Here is a 22422-nt window from a genome sequence, read left to right on the forward strand (position 1 = left end):
AAAGGCCAAAGTGGCCTTGCCCTAAAAATATCTTAACTCCAGGCCTGTAATCGTGTATTTCCTCTCCTGTTTCTGTCCTCGGAGGGGCCAGTTGCAGTGTGCTGCTTTTTTATGTGCTGCTGCCTCCATTGGCTGAGCGTCTCTGCTGACGTAAGATATAAGTCATGAGCAAAAATATGCAGCACACAGCCAGAAAAAGAACCTCTTAGGCAGGGCAAGTAAGAATTTAGATGGGGCAAGTAGATTTGAGAAGTACTTGACCGGCAGGGCAAGTAGGAAAAAACCTTAACGTCGGACCCTGCTCAGTCACAGCATTGCGCTACCATCTGATGTCACATGATCGTACTTGGAGAGTTACAGTGAATCCAGGCTTCTTTCCTGCCCTTTGTTCTTTTCTGACAACCATTCATTATTTAACTCAAATGCTATTTGTGGAATTATGGTCCTCCTTGTGGTGTGGTTTGTTACGACGACCCTTATGTTGGCTAATTAATGGTTAATATAATAAACAGCTCAGAACACCTGCAAAGCGGAGTGATACATGCATAGTTAAAAGTCCTGTTGCTGTTAGACTGTATATCAGCACTCATGGAATGCCTCCTGTCCAATCAAAATTCTTGGTCGGAACTAACTGTTGTATGAGTGTGGTTTTAGCCATAAGGAATGCAGTCTGGATCATAGAAGAGTAACGGTTCTGCTCATGTCATCTGTCCCCTCAGCTTCTGCTCCCCAGCGGAGTGACCGTTGAAGTGATAGTGGTGAACATCGTGTCAGCTGGTCATGTCTTTGTCCAGCAGCACACCCATCCCACCTACCACGCCCTGCGAAGCCTTGACCAGCAGATGTTCCTCTGCTACTCCCAGCCAGGCACTCCCACCCTGCCCTCGCCCGCTGAAGGTAACCTTGGTTACACAGTGGGATTAAAGTCATTGCAAACTGATAAATGTTTGTGCAGTTTGTCGTTTGTCTTAAGTGTAAATATTATAACTATTTACCAAAACAATAGTACCAAAAAACTCAGAAAGAAACAAATTAGAAATCACACTTTGAATTTCATCATTGTTTCATCATTTTAAAGTGTTATACATGAATTTTAGTCAGCAAGGGTTAGGGGTTAGTGATTGTTGTACTGCTACATTCAGTTTTAATTATCTTTTTGTCTGTGTGTGGTGCAGTTGGTGTGATCTGTGCAGCTCCAGCAGTGGAAGGAGCCTGGTGGAGAGCTCAGGTCATCACCTTCTACAAGGAAACCAATGAAGTGGAGATCAGATATGTGGATTATGGAGGCTATGACAGAGTTAAGATCGACTCACTACGGCAAATAAGGTGAGTGTCAGAGGTCTCACTGTACTGAAACTGTATCATCTACAAGAACAGTGCAACTCCGGGCTCATTTACTCCCTGTATGTACGAAAATAGATATGTCTGTTTGAAACTACCCTCATACTTCCATGCATCCTTAATGATGGCAGAGATGCAGCCAATAGATGGCAGTAGAGGGCAGAGTCAAAATTTTCACACAACAACATACGAGGCAACGGTCAAGTCAACTTTGTTTATACAACGCTTTAAACACAAACAGAATTGATCCAAATGCTCTTACAGCTCATAGAGAAAAACAAAAGGGAGGAGAGAAACACAAAAAATAGAGTGACAATAGCATTAGAATAATAACAGTAATGATAACTTATCACAATCAGTTCATCTCTGCTCATTCATGCTCTCCAGACAGCTCCGCCCCACTTACTCAATCAGTTTCTCCATTAACACACATTAACACTCTCTCCTGCGTCCTGTTTTAACTTTAGATATCTACTTTGTTTTACTGTTTCATGTTCGCTATTAGCTGTATTAGAAGTTGTGTTAAGTTGCAGCTTGAAAACTCATTTTGCTGCTTCACAATAAAAATTTTAAAATAACAAAATAACTTAACTTTTATTTTTAAGACTCTATAGGAATTGAAATATGTTTATCACCTAATTAGCCGAACTTTGTTAGCAGCATTTTTTTCAATTAAGACAAGTCTGATAATACGCCAGGGAGGAAGAGTAAAAGCATAGCCCTGCTGTGGAAAAAACGCATGCAACAAAAATAACAGGGGACTTCAGCCGTGGATCAGCTTGCAACTGAACACATGTAGCCCACTTAGTAGAAAATACCGTGATATATATTGTGCATCGCCATTCAGCCTGAAAATACCGGGATATGAATTTTTGTCCATATCTCTAGGCCCTAGTAAGGAGGCAAGAGTGGAGGTAAGGGGCTCCCTCTTTTTGACATTGTTAAAACTCTTGCTGCATTTTGGACTAGTTGAAGACAGGATAAACAAGACCTGAGTAATACCAAAATATAACGAGTTGCATTAATTGAGGCGGGAAGATATGAAAGCATAGATGACTTTCTCCAAGTCAGAAGTACAGAAAATTGATCTGAGTTTGGAGATGGTGTGCAGCTTCATGAGACCTCATTTTCCAACTTGTCTGATTTGTTTGACAAACTTCAATTCAGAATCAAATATGGCTCCAAGATTTTCAACATGTGATTTAACAGAGGGGCCAATGGGCCAAGATGAGGAGGAATAATGCTAGTCAAGTTCCATTCCATTCCATTTTCATCCACTTATTTGGGTCGGGTCACGAGTAGGGGTGAGTTTGTGTACAAAAATCTCTTAACATTTAGAGTGGGTAATTTTTTTCGTGTCCGCTGGGTGGTGCTATTGCATTATACCAGTAAAGCCCCAGTTATCCGAATACCAGCTGAACGGGCCATTTAACCAACGGTTACAGGCCGCCACTCTGAAATATCGCCATTCCAACTGTCCGCCATCCCAAATTCTGGTCCCTGAGTTCTGACAGTAAGCTATGGCGAGCCTGTAGAAGCCGTATTTCCCATACATGTCAGCGATTTTCACCGGGGACACACGCGGCAAGTAATTCAGGCTGATTTTTAAAGCGAACTCCTCTGGTAATTTCATTAAAAAGCATGGCATATAGGTCCACAGTAACTTATTATTATTATTATTATTATTATTATTATTATTATTATTATTGGGTCTTATAAGAGTGGGCTACAATGAGTACCGGGCCATCAAATCACAGCATCCGCGGTGAGAGGACACAGAATTGTGTACGCTTTTACGCACGCGGGTCTAGGCGATCATGGATATTTGATGTGGGAAAGATGTAGCAAGATGTATGTGTGTATGTGTGTATGTACCTGTTTTTAAGCGGCACCGAGATATGTGGCTCGTCCATCCGTAGCACGAGTCATGTGCGCCACTTCACCACCGACCCGTGCGTAAAAGCGCAAACAATTCCGTGTCCTCTCACCGCGGATGTTGTGATTTGATGGCCCGGTACTCATTGTAGCCCACTGGCGAACGACCCCCTTAACGAACGCGCCATTTTAATAGAACGGAGCACGTAGGCTACTGACTTGTTGCCAAACCCGGTCTCACACCATTTCTTGTCCTATTCACAGTCTATCACAGTTAGTCAACAATTAGTATCAGCCCCCTACCGCCTAAAAAAAAAAAAAAAAAAATAAGTTGTTCGTGTTCTAATTTTTCATAACTGTTTATGACTCATCCCTAGTCACGGGGGCAGCAGACCAAGAAAAGCTACCCCAGCAACGCTTTCCAGCTCCTCCTGGGGGACTTTAAGACATTCCCAGGCCAGATGAGATATGTAATCCCTCCTGCATGTTCTGGGTCTGCCCCGGGGCCTTCTTCCAGTGGGAAGCGCCCAGAAGGTATCTTGATTAGATGCCCGAACCACCTCAACTGACCCCTTCCGATGCGAAGGAGCAGCAGCTCTACTCAGAGTGCCCTCTGGATGTCTGAGCCCCTCACCCTATCTCTAAGGCTGAGCCCAGCCACCCCACAGAGGAAACGTATTTCAGTTGCTTGTATCTGTGATCTCGTTCTTTCGGTCACTACCCAGAGCTCATGACCATAGTTAAGGGTTGGGACCAGTTAATCGAAAGCTTCGCCTTCCAGCTCAGCTCCCTCTTCACCACGACCAACCAGCAGAGCCTGCATCACTGCAGAAGCTGCACCAAACCACCAATCCATTACACACTCCATTCTACCCTCACTCTTGAACAAGACCCCAAGAAACTTAAACTCCCTCGCTTGAGGCAGTAACCCTCTCCCAACCTGGAGAGGGCAATCCACTGGTTTCCGGCAGAGAACCATGGCCTCAGATTTGAGAGCTGCTGACTCTCATCTTGACCGCTTCACACTCGGCTGCAAACTGCCATAGTGCATGCTGGAGGTCACAGTGTGATGAAGCAAACAGAACCACATCATCTGCGAAAAGCAGAGATGCAATTCTGAGGTTGCCAACCCGGACCCCTTCCTCCCTCCGGCTGCTCCTTGAGATCCTGTCTATGAAAGTAACAAACAGGATCGGTGAAAAGGGTCAACCCTGGCGGAGGCCAACACCCACCGAGAATGTGTTTAACTTTACTTCGAGTATGTGGACACAGTTCTCATACAGGGACTGGATGGCTCGTAGCAGGGAGCCCGGTGCCCCGCACTCCCGCAGTACCCCCCCACAAGACCCCCTGAGGGACGCGGCCATAAACCCTCCCCAAGTCCACAAAGCACAAATTCCCACGACCCCTCCAGCAGTCAAGTGCTGTGGTCCAAATAAAATAACTTCAGTTTTCTCTCATTGAGCTGAAGAACAGTGGAGGAGGTCATAATAATGTACCTTTTACGATGGCAGTGGTCTGTGAGGGCATTTAATACATCGCAACATATGTATGGAAAATTCTTTTCACTGTATTAGGTTCATTTGAGATGAACTGCCCCTCGCCTGGAAAGTGGAAGAGATCAGGCGGCTGCAGCAGGAGGCGGTGACAAAAAGTCGCAGTGAAGTTGGACAGTTTCCCAACAGTTCCCAGCAGCCTTCATTGTGTACAGGAAGTCGCAGAAACACCCACATCCTGTTAGATCTGATGCCGATTTATTAAAAATGTTACCAGACTCGTATATCATTTTGTTCGGAGTCTCCAATTGTTTTAATTATGACGGAGTAGTTTATTAAAAACTCTCCATTTTACATGAAATGTCATGTAAATCAGCAGCATCAGTTTGCTGCTGCAGAGCAGACCTGTCCCCTCAACTACATAAATACATTGAAAACATCAACAAACACGGAGGAAAGAAATACAAGACAACAGCTTTCATTACAGATCAGTCAGATATAGTCAGGGCTTCACATCTGCACACATATTTTAAGAATCCTCACATCCCACTGACCACAAGTCTTTGTGTTGCCAAATACTTCAATAATTAAAACAGTCCAATGTTAATATACATTTGACTATGTATAGTTTATGTTGAATGTATTTAGTCTCTGACTACTAAACTTCACCGTCAGTCACACAACATGCACTCTGTTAAAACCTTCAAATCAGACAAATAACATCTGAATCTCTGAAATTCAACAAAAATGAAAAGTTTATTTTAAAAAAACATCTTGTTGAGTCAACACCTAAACCAATCAGCTGTTAGATCAGGTAAGAGCCAGCCGTTTCCCATCATGCCCTTGGTCTTACAGTTGGTGGAGAGCAGCTGCAGCACTTGGCTCTAAAAACTGCAGCTGCCTCAATCTTGTGAGAATATCCCTGCCCGCTTTTGCAAGATGTCGGAGCAAGCCGGGATGAAGTCAGAAACAAATCTAACCGGCATGCATTGTGTCGGTGATCGAATCTGCGCAGGCTTGCCTCATCTTGAACGAGCCTGTTATTGTTTTGTTCTGTTTGGCCTTTTTTAAAATCTCTTTTGAACTAAGTTAGACTGCCTCTGTGATCTCTAGTGTTACTGCTCCATTGTGTCTGTATCCATAAGCTTTAAAGAAGCATGCACAGTTATGGCCATAATGAACACAGAGTATGGACAGAAGGCTTCGTCCGTCTCCATATCTAATATTGAGCATTAATGAGACATAACAATACATCAGCACTTACTAACAAGCATAATGGAAGTGCTCCTCCAAATAGAGTTTCCTTCCAATACCTTTCTGGGTAAACAGCTCTTCTGTATATATAATCATAGAAGTGCATTTCTCATTTTAATTTTCCATGAATGAAAATATTGTAATATAAGTGTTAAGGCACATATATTACAATGATTTCTAACAGTACAAACAGAATTCTCAACAGATGCAAAAACTCAGTTAATAAAAAGAGAATATCACTTTAAAGAGATAAGATTGACACCCTGGGTTTTTTGGTTTCTACTAAGTCTATACCACAACCTCCTGGTTTCCTCCTGATTTTTTGTATTCAACTCATTATTGCACTGGGAGTCCTACAGAAACTGGAAGCTACACCCTTTGAAATCTGAAAAACACCAACTTTTTCCAGGTGCTTTTTAACTCCCGTGCCTCTATCCTCTCCTAGTACAGCTCCAGTACACATGGATGCTAATTTTTATCACAGACTTACAAATATCTAACCATGTTGTTCCTACTCTACCCTGATTTCCATATTGCATGAGTCATATTTCTATAAATGGTCTTTAACAAATTGCTTCATTGTATTTTTCAGGTCTGATTTTGTAACGCTACCATTTCAAGGTGCTGAAGTACTGCTCGACAACATTGCCCCACTTCCAGGTCAGCATTGTTTTTGTTTACACATGATTTAAACACTTGCAGCTGCAACACCAGTTTGACAACAACAGTGCTTGTATTTCAGTCCATTGAAAACTTTGGGTTTTAATGTGAATTCAGCTAATTGGGTGTGAACGCAAAAGCTATGTTGTTCTATATCTTTAATATTATTCCACCACATTTTTTGTCATCTAACTCCTTTCCACATTTTTCAACATAGAAACTTAAGTCAAACATCAAAATATTGAGCTCAATTAGGCATGTGTGCTTCTGTTCAGATTTTTCATACATACTTTTCAAAATATTCAATTTTTTTCAAGCATTTTTTTCCCCATTCAAATGATTGCAACCAATCTTCAAACTTCACATAAATTCCTGCTTTTTCATGCATTGACAAAGCCTTTTCATTCATACATTCACGTAGAAATTTCATTCAAACTTTAAAATGTTCTCCATCTTTCGTACATTCTTACATTTATTCAAGTTTAAAATATCATTCAAACTTTTTGAAATATTCAGACTTGTATGTGGCATGGTAAAAATGCCCTTCTCAGATTTTATGAGTTTCTATGGGACGGAATGTTCACAGCACAGGGAATCAACTGTCAGTGCAGAGAGCTTCTTAAGCATTTCTCTTTAACTCGCTGTCACACCTACAGTTTTTACTCTGTATACATCATTTTGGTAAAAAATTGAGTAAAAATTGTGCTCTTTGAATTAATGTTACTTTGCAATAGTGCTGCATGATTTTATAAAATGTGCGGTTGCGATTATGGTGGACAATATCGCGATTGCAATTACAATATAATACATAAATGGTATCATGAGTCTTCTTGCTTGATTCAGTGTTTCCCCTACATTATATTAGGGGGGCACTGACCTGACAGTTATTGTAATGTACAGTGTGTTAATAACCATCAACAGACTGAGCACAGTCAAATACGCTGCTCACACAGCAGCGCAGCACGGCACTGTACACACAGCGGAGTGAGCCTGTGTTGCATTCAGGCGTTGTCACGTAAATGACAAATTCCAGCACGCCATAGCACAACACAGCTGCATGTCAAGTGGGCCGAACCCGAGCAAAATTGCTCAATTTGTCATTTGTTATTATATAGTTTGTTATGGAGTCCGTGATTTCCCCGTGACACTTACAAATGTTTGCATAACTGTGGATGTTGTTTTATGAGGCTCTGGCGGCTTTCAGTTGTCTCTTTGTCTTTAACGTTACACGGCTCGGCTTTCTCTCGCATGCACTCTTCCTACTTTTCTCTGTGCTGTCTCAAGTGCTGATATAGATTGGTCGTGTCGCAGCGGGACTTGGCGACTTTAACTTTTACACTTACACAGCACGTCTTTCTGTTCAACGTGGCCGTGCCTGAATCCAAAGTATCGCCATGTAGCAGACGTTTTTTCGCCACCAACTCAGGCTGTTCATGGTCGTGCTCAACTCATGCTCTTCTTCAGCATCTGTGTTGCTCACTGCTGCACGCCAGTTGCACGCACCAGGATAGCTTGTGGGCGTGATGTCAACAAACTCCACACACTACAGGAGAGGCAGCCACGTTCACAGGCACACACATTAACATTTATTTACATTAAATCGCAAATCGCAGCCTTTTATGTGGTTATGCAATTGCACAGCCTGACATCGCGATTGTGATTAGATTAATCGTGTAGCACTACTTTGGAAGCAATCAGACTTACACATTTGGCACAGTGAGCCTGAAAGTGAGAAACTCCACTAACTCATGCATTGAACTCCATGTTAAATGAGACCTGAAATCTCTGGAGGACAGTAGATTGTGCCAGTTTTCTTCCCTGTGATCATGCTCGCATTTTTGACACTACAGACATTACATACAGAATTTCACACTGCTATATTATATACTATATTATATACTGCTTAAATGCCAGCAGTTTGAGAAGAGTACTTCATCTAAATCTCCATAAGATTAACTGTCTGACCCAGCAGTCACTGGGCAGTTTTTATTGGAAATCGTAAACATAGAATGTGAGCCTCATCTTAATCTCTATGAAGTTAATCTTTTATTCCATGGGTATTATTCAACTTATGAATGACATTCATACTAATTTGATAGCGTAAGCTTTTCAAGAACCCTGAAATATTCCACAGTATTGCTATTATTCAACTGTTTCATGACATTCATACACATTAAAGCCAGCACTGTAGTGTAGCATTAGATTTTCAGAAAACCTTCAAATATTCCATAGATGCATGGTATTATTCAACGTTTCAAGCCAGCACTGCAGTGTAGCGTCGGCTATTCAGCATGGAGCATTCACAAGAAATTGCATTATCAAGTTTGGTGTTAGTTTTTTTTAATGGCAGTTTCATATGAAATGCCTTAGTTTAGTTTTTGCTTCAAATTTGGGCTTAAAAGCTGTGTGAAAGCTACAGATATTGCGTGACTGAAACTGTTGTTCCTCTTATGTTGTTGTGACGTGATGTTTAAAATGTCTTATCAGGAGAGGATCGCTTTTCACCAGAAGCCACATCAGCGTTGGAGGAGATGACCAGGGGAGTGGCACTGCTCGCACAGGTCAGATCACCTCTCTTACTAAGCTAAACTCCAGAGTGTCACTCAACTGCAATTAACTGTCCATTTGCCTGTCCCTCTGTGTAAAGGTCTCAAACTACGATAACAACACAGGCCTGCCGCTGGTCCACCTGTGGAATATGGTTGGAGAAGAGGTACGTGTGTACACACACACACACACACACACACACATTTTCATTGACTGATTATTTTGCACTGGTTATTTACATTATTGTGTTGTATTTATTATGAATACAGTCCATCTGATGCTCGTTTTCGTTTTCATTACTGCTACAAATGCAGCTGTAGCCAGTATCTCACTATCACTATCCTGATTCATACTTTAAGAAGCTACAAATTATATTCAGTCACAAAATAAGCCTGAAAAGCTGGAAATCAGAACAAAAGTACAGAGAGTTGTTGTGTAGAAATGACCGTCTCATCTAGTTGCATTGGTGTGAACCGGCAATTTTTTTAGAATGCTGCTGAACAGCGCATTGCAAGTAGTTGCCCGTTTCAACTTGTCTCGTCGTGAATCTTTAGTCTGAACTGCGCTTTAGATAGAACCGGTTTGCAAATGACCTTCATAGTACAATGCTCTGTAATGTATGTGATGTACACTTGTTAGTTTTGTAGGGTTGAGGTTGTCAGTAGCCACGTTGAATAGCTTTAAAATGACCACTTTCTGACACATTTCAACTTTCTGGCAAACATTTAATACAATCGTGTTTAGCTGATTACAGCTTTGCCTGAGAAGCTGGAATGGCTTGGCTAGGCTATTTAATTGGACTACTGTCCTTGTCCCAGTGTACAAAGAGGTAAGGGGAATCAATTTATTGACCAAAGTTTGTTTGACTCCGCTACAATAGGTGTCGATATGCACCCTTTCAGCTTTTTAGTATTGGGCCTTTTTCCGATTGAGCTGTCATGTCACAGACCAAACAATTGACAAACAAGTTATCTGCGGTCAACTAGCGGGAAACTGGTACCATGGTGGACACCTTCACAGCTCTGTACATTTCATCCATGGGGTACGCTTTACTGTTTTATACAGATGAGACGCACATTATCCCATTTAATGCTATTTGACTTCCAGGTCAACGCCCGCGGCGGAAACTTGGCGCATGCTGCACAGGCCAGTTTGATTGACTGTGTACATATAGGAGTTATTTGACTCCCAATCGTATTACTTGGGTGTCTTAGTCTGACTTTAAAAGTTTGATTTAGTACAATGTCAGTCGGACTAACATGTTTACAAGTATTTTAAAAGTCCGGTTGTAGTTGGATTAACACAGTAAATTGAATTTCTCTAATGTCATGTAAACGTACTGAATGACACTCAACACTGCCTGCGTAGATGATTGACATCTCACAGATGTCTCTGTGATGTCTCACAGAAAGATGTTTGACATTTCACATTGAAAGCCTTCAAATGCATCAGTGGACATAATGTCTTCCTTTCCTGGTATGTGTTTAATGTGAAAACAAACACAAGTAGAGGCAACTGACATAAATCAATAAGAACAGTGTTTCTTTTTTTTTTTCTTTTTTTTAAAGTGTAAGAGATTGGAGAGTATCACATGACTGTGCTGTTGTCCTGATGGAATTAGTCATACGAGTTGTTGTAGTGCAGGTAATATCTCATCTCCTCCCTCAGTATTGATTTTTTTTTTTGGCTGGACTTACAGGGTAACTGTCTGGTCAGACACACTAGTGATAATAAATACATAAAAAATCAGAGTCTATCAAGAAAACAATCAGTGGTGAAATTTGTTTCAAGATGCTTCAGATAAACGAATAATCCTTCAAAAAAGTTTGATTTGAGAGCACATACCTCCTCCAAAGTGTTTGTTTATGCACTCCGCCACTGTAAATCACCGTAGGCCTCGATGCTGCTCTGATGGTCCTGCAGTGCACTCACTCACCTCAGCTTATTTGGATCGAGCAACTGGGTGATTTATTCATGCTTAGTAATGATTATGCCTACTGATTAAACGCACACATCATTTTCAATTTTTTATTAACAGAAATTAGGCTGATGTTTGTATCAAAATAGGCTATATATCATGAATTACTAGAAAACAAATACATTCAATGTCAAATCAAGATGTTCAGCAGCAGTGAGCACCCCCATATAGTCAGAATGGTATGGTCTTGTTTCATAACCACATTTTGCGACGATTTTGACGGCGAGACTGGCAGCCGAATCAGACTTCTCCGAATCGAATCAAAGAATCATTGACTATTCGGGGTCACCCCTACCGTGTAGTGTGTTCAAATGCAACTGACACAGGGCGACATGAGGCGACGTGAGGCGACGTAGATGACGCAACAGTTGGCTTTGTTGCCGCTAGTTCTTTGATGTCGGTTTGGTGTGTCTGCATCTTTATGAAACATTTTTCTGTACCAGTCACTCATTCCAGTCTGTTGTGTGTTCCAGTCCCGCTAAAGGAGAAGTCTTCGTCTTTCGTTCTGAAATCTCTTGAGAAATGACTTATTGCAGGATGAAAATGGTGAAAAAGTTAGTGGGAGCAGTGGAGGATAGAGCTTGCTTTGTTGAAGAAGAAAGTGTAGCTCAGTGTTATCTAAAATATTATCACATTGTCGAAATCAGCTAAATATTCAGCAATGACATTGAAGAAGTCTGCAGGATTATAATGGGACTTCTCCTTTAGCAAGGCTGGGACACAAAACAGAATGTGACAAGTGAAAGGTACAGAAAAAAGTTTGATTTCTCTGCAGTGTTCTTTCTATAATGTCTGACACAGAATAACAATCTGAGCCTGTCAGTGACAAAAACAAACACTTTGAATGGTAAATTAACAGTGTGTACCTGCCCTGACTGGCTACATTGTAGCTTTTTTCATGGCTACCAACTGCAGCCCTCTCTCTCAATACTGGACCAATTAGAAAAATGATTTTCCCACCATGAATCACTTTGGCACAAAAACACGAGAAAATGGTTGAAAAATACCAGAGTTCCCCTTTTATTGATTTATCCATCATGTAAATGACCCGAATGTTTCTCTTCTTGTTTCAGGTGATTTCTGTTAACCGTACGCTGGCAGAGAGGGCCCTCTGTGTTTGGGTGGATGGATTTTGAACTCCTAACATGCTCTGATCACCCCCCCCNCGCTGGCAGAGAGGGCCCTCTGTGTTTGGGTGGATGGATTTTGAACTCCTAACATGCTCTGCCCCCCTCCTCCCCTTAATCTCTTGCGATCAGCAGTTTGGGACCCAGGTCATGCTGGGCTCCCGGCCCCACCAGACACACCACTGGATCTAAGAAGATTGTTTTTCCTTTCATTTCTTTTTTTTTGTCCTCTGTCCCCCCATTCCTTTGAAAAGAAATTAAAAATTGTTTGCAGGCATAATCTACAAGAACAGCACTGCTTCGAAATAAGACAACCTCCCCCCTCTTGGTCTTGTACACAAAAATAACTTGCAGAAGGAAAGAGAGAGGTACTTGTAAAAAAAATAATAATTTTTTAAAATCTATATTGTAATTAAATAAAGGTCGAACCAATATTTTTCCTTCCCCATCCTACCTTAATTTTTGCTCTGGGCCTTTGCTCACTGACTGGATCATCATGCTGTGTGGAAGGACAAACACCTCCATCAGACTGGAGACATTTCAACAGTCAGAGTTTCATTGACACCTCAGCGATAGTCGTCTGTAGGTCACTACTTTCAGAGTTAATTCAGCAGATTTTTGCATGGATAGAATGTAGGTGGCAGAGGGTTACGGAGACTGACGGGTGCTAACGTGGCAGAGAGCAGAGGCTGGTCCCTGGTGGAGTACTGAGCACCCAGCTGGTCTGCCCGGCACTGCGGTCTCAAGAGACACGGACTTCTCTGGGGTCTCCGTCCAGAGCTGCTGCTGCACCTCCAACAAGAACAGAGGAGCGAGCGGGTTGCTTTTGCTCTACCTTTCTCCACCAACTTGCACTGAGTACAGAGGAATTTCAACCTACCAGACAGAATGCAGTTGAACAACTTTTCAAATTGGAACTCTAAGTTGGGCAAGATTCCTTTCATATTTCCAAGATGCATTTTTCTGTCAGTGAGGCAACATAAGACTGACAGTGCAGATCATCACATAGGGACCGTTTGTAATCCTCAAATTACATCTGATCTCTTTTTAAAGACTGACATAACTGTAAAGATCCACTCCAATTTTGTGATAGCATCCCAAAATGCCTATATTTAGTGCCCCCAAAGTCCCAAAAGCTGATTATTTTTTTCTTTTTGTTTTTTCAATAATTTGAGCACAATATATTTCTTTTGCTCTCAAGATAACATTTTTTTTAAAAAGCTGGTATATGGAAACTGGTTAAACATGTAAATCTGAAGGGAAATTAAGCTGCTAGTGATTTACCATTACCAATATTTAATGTTGGTCAAATAACTGAATGTCTCATGGGTGTCCTCTGTTTAAGTAATTCCAAAGAAATGAGGATTTTCACTGTAATTTGTGAGTTTCACTATGAAGGCAGAGTGCCGCTGTTGTCCCACAATGAGGGAACCACCAAACTCTCACTGAGATGGGAAAGAAACACTACACAATATTTAATTTGTAGAGCTGCTCTTCAGTGTCAACCTGATATTAACTGTTGATTTGAATCCAGTGTGTCATTAGTATGTATGGTAAAGCAGCCCAGAAGCGCAGATGTTCTGTGCTCTTCACTGTGCTGAAAGCCTCAGTGGTCTCTGTTAACCTGTCAGCAGGGCCTTGTTCTTTAAATGTGGATAAGGTGATTCGACACACTGCGGGATGTGCCACTTTGTCAAAGCTATCTTAAAGTTGATGTGGATGAGTTGTCATAGCAACAGGTTCTCAAACCTGAGAAATGTCGATATAACTCGGGGTTTCAGGGACCTGTATCAGCAAGCAAGTTCAACTTAAGCCTGGATTCACTGAGCCTGACAGTGGTGATCCTGAAAGCTGATTTCACAAAGCTGGTGATCAGTTAACTGTGTTGACTTCTTTATTACAAACATCATCAGAGCCATGAGTATGGAATACTTGATATGACATGAGATGAAACGATGATATCAGTGGGGAGATTTGGTTATTGAGGCAGCAAAAGAAATGTGTAATTATGACGACAACTTGAATTCAAATATGACATTAAGTCGAGGCTACAAATACGTATAGGTACGTCTTTTTGTGTGTGTGGCTTTTAATGTAGTACAGAGTAAATGCTTGTGCTTTCTCCTAAAGATGAACAAAATTCATAAGTGTGATTTACATGAAACCTTAAAAATAATAAGACTGTTCTGCTGCCTGGGCAGAGAGGGAAAAAGAAGTCTACACCCGATGAGCTTTCAAAAACTCTGTTTTAAACCTAGAATGGATGCAACAAAGTGATTCTACTCATCAGTTGTCACTTCACTGTAACCATGTTATGCCTCCGCAGCAGCGACAGCCATGGCTGAAGGCATTATGTTTTCAGGTCGTCTGTATGTCCTATTTTAGTGAACGTGATATCTCAAGAACACCATTAGGAATTATTATTTATTTATTTTTTGTAATTTTGGCAAAAATGTCCACTTGGACTTGATGATGAACTGAATAGATTTTGGTGGTCAAAGGTCATTGTGACCTTGCATCTGTCATTCTCGTGAATGCAGTTATCTAAAGAACACCTTGGGGGAATTTCCTCAAATTTGACACAAGCGTTCACGTGGACTCAATGAACTGATTTGGTCAAAGGTCAAGATCAGTGTGTCCTCAAAAAACATGTTTATGGCCTAAACTCAAGAATACATTTACTTATTATGATTTGGTCAGATACTAAATTGGTGACACAAAATCTTGAAACTGGCGTGATTGTATAGCTTTTCTGTCGGGGGGAGAGAAGATGTGTGTGAAGATCCATTTTTCACAGACATGGATGTAAACTAAGAGAAACTCGATGGGTTCGTGGAGGCATACAAACATAAGGCAGTTATTCTAGTTTTGATGTCAGGATGATGACTTATACTTTCCAAAGATCTTCAGTCAGCAAAGGAGGTTGACAGCAGTGCAGCATATGTTACCATGGTAATATCCCTAGGTTAAAAGTGAGCCAGCTTTGTGATCCCGGAAAACCTGAAGCAAGCCACTAATCTCACTGTGTGATACAGGCCCCTGATGGGAACTTTTTTCTTACTGAGAATCATCAACATGTTAGTGTAATTACACATTCTCACAAAGGCTGGATGTCTTTGTTCCAAAAAAAAAAAAAGAGCACAGTGTCACTCAAGATAATGTAATCCGGCCTTTAATAAGATCACTTCTTTAAGTGTGTTTGACACACAGAGTCTGCTGGATGAGACAAGATCATTTTAGCAGGCTAACATCACAGTAGCCTGAGGGGGATTTCATAGAGAAGGATCATAAGAGAAGGGTTTGTTGTAAAAGGCCTAGCTTCAGTAATCTTAACAAACCAGGAGTGAATGTTCCTAAACCCAAATCATGACTAACGTGGTCAGATTAATTGAAACGTGGTTTAAGAACACAAACGTGAAGCACAGATCACCTCCATCCACAGTGAAGAAAACAGACGTGAAGAGAGAACTGGTATAGGAACTTTGGAGTTTCTGTGATAACTTAGAAATTATTAAACCTATTTTGTTAAACTAAAAAATAGGCCGATTTACTCTAGTAACCCTGCTAATATTTTCTGAAACCACCCTTTGGATTAGTAAAACTACATTTGGAGAATAAGGTCCCGCTGACTACGTGTTTCTCTTCAGTTAAATCTTCATCTGAATGTGTCTTGTCACTGTGGTATAGATTTATTTTTTCAGACACTGAATCACAATGTTTATCCAGTGATATGGAATCGGACCTTCCTGTGTTTGCACTTCAGTGTTTGATTCAGCCTGAGGGGGCTGAATGAACCCTGTAAGGCATTCATTTCCACTATGACTGTAATCTAAATAACATGTGTTTAATATTTTTAAATTCAGTGTCTTTTCAATGGAAATGAAATCACTGTTATTCTAGCAATAAGGCAGCTTTATTTTTAAACTGACAGAATGGGGAAATGGTCTGGCTTTAAAGGGATAGTTCGTTTTTGAAGTGGGATTGTATGAGGTACTTATCCATAGACAGTGTATTACATGCAGTAGATGTCAGTTGGCAAGTTTTTCCAGTTTGGATAAACAGGCTGGAGTCTTACATGGAGGCTAAGCAATGTACTGCTGTGGAGGGGTCGGCAACAAAAAATATTTTAACAATCTAAAAAAAAACAGTCCCACCTTTAAAATAATCAGTATCAGTTTAAGTGTACTCTATGATGGGAGTATTTTCACTGCTTTACTTTAACATCAGACAGTGTTTTCCAATGGGGAAACAAAGCCATTATATTGCTCCTTTCAAAGCCAGACTCCATTGAGAAAAACTGATTTAGTATTGCTGAACACAGGAGCTGCTGGTCTACCACTGCCTCAAACAGTTTTTTGTGTGTTTTAATGTGTGACTTTGGCGTCGAAAAGGGTGAGTGGGGATTCATCAGAGTCACACAATAACACAAATTAACTAATTAATAGGTCATGGCAGTGGTATACCAGCACCTCCTGTGTTCAGCTTGCTAAAATTACTGCTTTTGTCAATGTAGTGTGGTGGCTTTGACAAGAGCATAGATGGGGAACTGAAGCTGTTAGCTGTTAACTGTTAACGGTAAAGTGCTGAAAATACTCAAAATATAGCGTACACTTAAACTTGTATTGAATTTTTTAGATGGCAAAAATCTGTTTTGTTGCCATCCAGATGGCTTTGTTTTGCATTACTTAGCTTCCGTGTCAGACTCCAGTCTGCTTCTCCCAACTGGGGCCGTGCCAACCGCCATCAACTGTATTTGATACACTGACTATGGATAAGTACCTCATACAACCCCGCTTTAAAACATCCCAACTATCCCTTAAAGTGTTACATTTGACACAACTAAGAAGTAGGAAAGCTAACTGCATAACTGTTGTCAACATGTAAAGAACACTACAACTCCTCAGTAATACTTCATTTTAATAATGTATCTCAGGAATGGTTTGCCTGAGGGCAGCTGATGGAAGAAATGGGCATGATTGTGCTTGACAGAGAAAAATGAGATGTATAGGAAATTAGGCATTTTGACAAATAATTACATGTGAGATGTAGAAATTCTTGAAGAAGGTGTCCTCAAGTTGGTGCTGGAATTGGAGCAGTAGCCATATTGTCTGTTGCTGGCTTGTGTGCATTATTCCTCTGTGTTTCACATGAACTGTCTGTCCTTCCTTTTTTAAATCCAGATAATTATATTCCCCCCTGCTCTAAGACAACAAACCAGAAGCCCCTGACCACACCTTCAAGCATCTGTTTGATCAAACTAGTTTTGTTCATTTCTCTGTAAATAAGATATTTGACTGTACTTTTCTATAACACTGGAGAGAAAGAGATATAAAGGGAACATTTTTTTTTTTTTTTTTTGGTTTGGTTTGTTCTGGTTCATCCTGCCTCTGTTTCAGTCACTCAATGTTCTCAAGCTGTGGGACTGATTTTTCAGTGTTTGCATAGCTAGACAAGTCATCATTTGATTATTTAAATGGGTGTGAAGCTCTTGTGCCCAAAAGCATTTGACATGTACAGATCAGTTTTGCTAGGCTCATGTTAAGTTTGATTTGTTGATTGTACAGGTCTATTAGGGGAAAAAAATAAAAGTTATTGGAAGTGTTTATGGTCCTTTAATTTCCCACATTCATTGGTGAAGGGATTTATGGGAAGTCTTGGTCACATTGCTTTGTTGGTCAGTGGACATCTGATAAGAGCAGTTAATGATTATAAATGATAGATCACTGGTGCAAAATAAGTGCTCCTGCTGCAGATGAAGTTGTACAACAGGGGCTACCAGGGCTCCTTCGTGTCCTGGAAAAGCAGATAACTAATTTTCTAGTCAAAACACATGGAAAATTAGAGAATAAGTAAAATGTGCTGGAAATTTTCTCCTGTATCTAAGAACAGTGTTAACACGGATGCTCGAAAAAGTCTTAAAATGCATTGAATTTATTTTTTCAAAAACAAGGCCTTAACTGGTATTAAAATGTCTTGAATCTCTGTGTGCTGGCTGACTGTCACTGTGCTTTGGACAACATGGGAAAGTATAAATTCAATGCAAATTGGACTTATCATGATATTCATGATTTCGACTTGTAATACTGATGTCATATTGTTACCCACAGCAACAACAAACATGGCTGAAAGTGAAATTATTAGCGACTCTGCGGTGGTTCCAAAAAAAGGAGCAGCTCCAGTAGTGTGGAATACACTGGGGCGTAATTTTGCCTGAGCATGTTTTTTGAACAGCACCGGACCTTTCAGACTCTTAAAGTGAGTTACCACAAGTTACCCTCCCTGCAGAGTGAACTCATTCAGCGGCTCCTCCGGCAGCAGCACAGTGTCTCTCCTTCTCCTCTCTCTCCTCTCGATGTCGTCAAGTTATTAAACCTTTGGTAATGTAAACCCACGTATTGCTTGCAGCTCCACAAAAAAACGTATGTGACAGTGCGATAATTATTTTAGCACAACAGCCTGTCACAGGTTACAGCGTGATGATTAGAGGAGAAATGGCAGAGCATAAAGGTCCAGGTGGAAAAAAAAACAACAACTCAATCATTTAGGATTTTGCTGTTGATTGATATATAGAGATCCCAGGGTACATTTTTTTGTATTTGGAAACTGTTCAAATGTGTAATTTGTGGTAGATTTTATTTTGTTGAACTATTATTATTGTATACAGAATCTGAATCTCACTCTGAGTTAATGTTCACAAACTAAAGAAATGAGAGATCATTTTTCTGTAGTTTTTACTGAATATTTGAAAGCAAACTGTAAAACTAGATCACTTATTTTGTTACAATACTACTGTTTTTTTTTAAAATCAATAATAGAACATATATATTTTTAAATATATTTGTCATATCGTCAAGAATATTATCGCAAAAATACCCTGAAATATTGTGATATTATTTTAGGGCTATATCACCCACCCCTGCCGAGTGGCATCAAAAAAAGTCTTAAATGTGGGACAGCTGTGGCTCAGAAGGTAGAGCAGGTCATCCACAAATCAGAAGATCAGCGGTTCAATCCCTGAAAAGTAAGGTGTTCCCTGGAAGCATAAAAATGTACAGGGATTGTGTAGCCCATAGAGAAACTGAAATTGACAGATTTAAGAGAGGAACTGTCTTTTAGGAGCAGTTCAGACTGACAACAGGGAATAGTTCTCTGCAGAAACCTGGATAAAAGTCTAATAACTTCCTGGATAAAAAGAATACTGCTGGGCATTGCCAAAACATATAGATATACTGTATGCACCATTTTTATCAGCTTAATCCGGTGATGATTTGGTCCTTATTGATTGTATTGGGATTATTCTTCCAAATTGTCTACTACTTAAGAGGCTAAGAGAATAAACATCTAAATCCCATGCAGCAGAGTGAATTGTCATAGTTTCATAAGATGCATACATGAGACAATGCCTTGCGATATACGCTAAAGGTCCAGTGCGAAGGATTCAGGGTGATATATTGCAGGAATGGAATATACTAAGTATGTTTTCTCTGGTGTATGATTCGGTCGATAATCTAAACTAAGCACAAAAAATAAGGATATCTGTGTTTTGTAAATTATTTCTTTGTTGCAACAATGCAATAAATCTTATTGCACTGGAAAGCCTGTTTATTTGCCTTTTAAATGGTGCCACATTTGTAAGAAACATGCATTTGTGGGATGAGCAGCAGAGCTGAGTATGTGGGTTGCACCCATGAAAAATTTGCCAAATCCTCTCTGCCAATGCCAAACAGCTTTTTTTGCTGTTGACTCTTGTTTGGTGGTGTTTGGTGGATTGAATGATTGAAGTCTGAAGAAACAAGACATATTGGCAATTTAACAATGTATTCATTTAACAAACCAGAACCATAAACAGCCACAACAGCCTGGCACCTCCTCCTCATGCTGGTCACCAGCCTGGTCACACACTGAGGTGGAAGGGCATTCTATTCTTCAACTAGCATTTGTCGCAAGTCAGCCAACATGGTTGTGTTGGTCACTCTGGCACGAACAGCATACCCAAGCTGATCCCACAAGTGTTCAGTGTGTTTGAGGTCAGGACTGCTGGCAGGCCATTCCATCCTCTCCATTCCCAAATTCTGGAGGTAGTCTCTAATAAACCCCCCTCTGTGGGGGCGAGCTTTGTCATCTTGGAGGACAAAGTTTGGTCCCAGACTGTGGAGATATGGGATTGCCACTGGTTGCAGAATTTCATCTTGATATCTCTCTGTACAGAGATTGCCCTCCAATTATGACAAGCCTCGTTTTTTCCAGTGAGGGAGATGCCACCCCATACCATCACACTGCCTACACTAAAAGATGTTACTCTATCAGTGCAGCAATCAGCAAAGCGGTTGCCGCGTCTTCTCCACACTTTGACCCTACAATCCAACTGCCATAGGCAGAATCTGGACTCATAGCTTAACATAACGTTCCTCCACATGTTCAGGTTCCAGTGCATGTGTTGCCGACACCAGCGCAAATGTGCCTGACGGTGAAGGGCAGTCATGGCAGGCCTCCTGGCAGCCCTATGAGACCGGAGATTGGCTGCGTGCAGTCTGTTCCTGATTGTCTGGGCAGAGAGCTGTCAACCATATCATCCTGCAAACCTTGACTGCAAATCTGTAGAAGACTGTCTACGGTTCCTAAGTGCTGACAGGATGAGGAAATAGTCTTCTTGGGTGTCTTCTTCTTGGGATGCCCATTTTGCGGCCTGTCTCTGACATCCCCCGTTGGCTTTCAGTTTGCAGCTGGTACTAAGGCTCACTCCAAATAATGCCACAACTTGGATTTGTGGAACACCAGCTTTAAGTTGCCCTATCGCACTGGCCCTATCCAGATCAGTCAAATGTGGCATGCCGATTCTTGGAGCAGACACCAACTGACCAACAGGTGCCAATCAGGCATTTTTCATGGGTGCAACCCACATACTCAGCTCTGCTGCTCATCCCACAAATGCATGTACCTTACAAATGTGGCACCATTTAAAAGGGAAATAAACAGACTTTCCAACAGTATAAGATTTATTGCCAAAAAGCACTGTTACAACAAAGAAATAATCTACCAAACAAAAATTTCCTTACTTTTTGTGCGTAGTTTAGTTTTTTTTTTGTTTTTTTTTTCGTGCCATGTTTCACCACCATTTTTCTACAGTAGCCCGGAGTGGACAAACCAAACACTAGATCTAGACAGGGAAATTGGTGTTTTCGCGTTGGCCACCATAGTTAGAGGCCCCTCTGTGACAGAAAAACACTGATTTTTAACATGAAACTGCTTTATTCAGTGTTTTTACTGGTTTAAATCACTAGGTCTCTTTAGGAGAGGAAAAGACCTCTGTGGATAACTTAGCTCCCTGTAAAACCTTCTGAACGTCTGGATCTTAAGTTATCAGAGAAAAAACGGTGAGCATACATGAGCAGGCACTGGACTAGTGGCCTGTCTTGGACATGCCGAACAGTGATGGAGAAAGACTGATTTGTAATGTCAAACTGCTTTATTCAGTGTTTTTAATGGTTGAATCACCTGGTCTGTTTGTTCGGAGAGGAGGAGACCTCTACAGATAATTCGGCTCCTAGTGAAAACCTCCTGAACAATGAACACTGAAGGAATTCTAATCTGGAGAGGTTTTAGCTGGTTGCAATCTGCAGTCCTCACCACACTACAGACAGGTTTGAAAAATGCTGTTCATCATACCAACAACTGTTGTACCATCTAGATCAGGTTCACCACTGCTATGTTTCAGTCCAGTTTAAAGGCCCTGTGATAAATGCTGCCTTAATGAAGCTTAGAATGTTGTTGTTGGCTGTGTCAGAGAGGATCTGATTCAACTCTATGGTCATTTCTAATGTCACAGGTTGGAGTGGTTCTGAGATAGTGTCCCTGATTTTTTATCTATATTAAAAGGAGCCCTATATAATGCGTATAATAATGGTAATAATGATAATAATGATAATAATAACAATAAATACAATAATAATTATAGCTGCTGCGCAGCGATGGGTCGGGTCCGGGCATTTTTAGGCAATTCTGAGCAACAAGCAGAAGAATTGGAAGACATTTAGGAATTTAGCAACACAATCTGCCTTTTGCATCAGCTGAGGCTTGAACTCACAACCTCTGCCACACATCATCTACCATGACTCTAGAATTTTGTCCTTTTTTTTCATGATCA

At 40.8% G+C, this 22422-nt stretch overlaps 1 protein-coding gene and 1 pseudogene across 1 annotated transcript in view; one reads left to right on the forward strand and one right to left on the reverse strand.

Annotated features, from left to right (window-relative positions):
* The window catches only part of akap1b (A kinase (PRKA) anchor protein 1b), a 44750-nt gene extending 26870 nt beyond the window's left edge, over positions 1-17880 (forward strand). Inside the window, exons 6-12 of the mRNA XM_050055811.1 lie at positions 720-897; positions 1176-1326; positions 6559-6626; positions 9114-9187; positions 9274-9339; positions 12225-12313; positions 12379-17880. Coding sequence (XP_049911768.1) covers positions 720-897; positions 1176-1326; positions 6559-6626; positions 9114-9187; positions 9274-9339; positions 12225-12287 — 600 coding nt within the window. The 3' untranslated portion in view covers positions 12288-12313; positions 12379-17880. The remainder of the gene's footprint in view (positions 1-719; positions 898-1175; positions 1327-6558; positions 6627-9113; positions 9188-9273; positions 9340-12224; positions 12314-12378) is intronic.
* Positions 17881-21555: 3675 nt separating this feature from the next.
* Positions 21556-22422, reverse strand: part of LOC126407099 (histone H2A-like) — a 13649-nt pseudogene continuing 12782 nt past the window's right edge.

The sequence above is a fragment of the Epinephelus moara genome, chromosome 2 (assembly GCF_006386435.1).
Source record: "Epinephelus moara isolate mb chromosome 2, YSFRI_EMoa_1.0, whole genome shotgun sequence".
Taxonomy (NCBI): Eukaryota; Metazoa; Chordata; class Actinopteri; order Perciformes; family Serranidae; genus Epinephelus; species Epinephelus moara.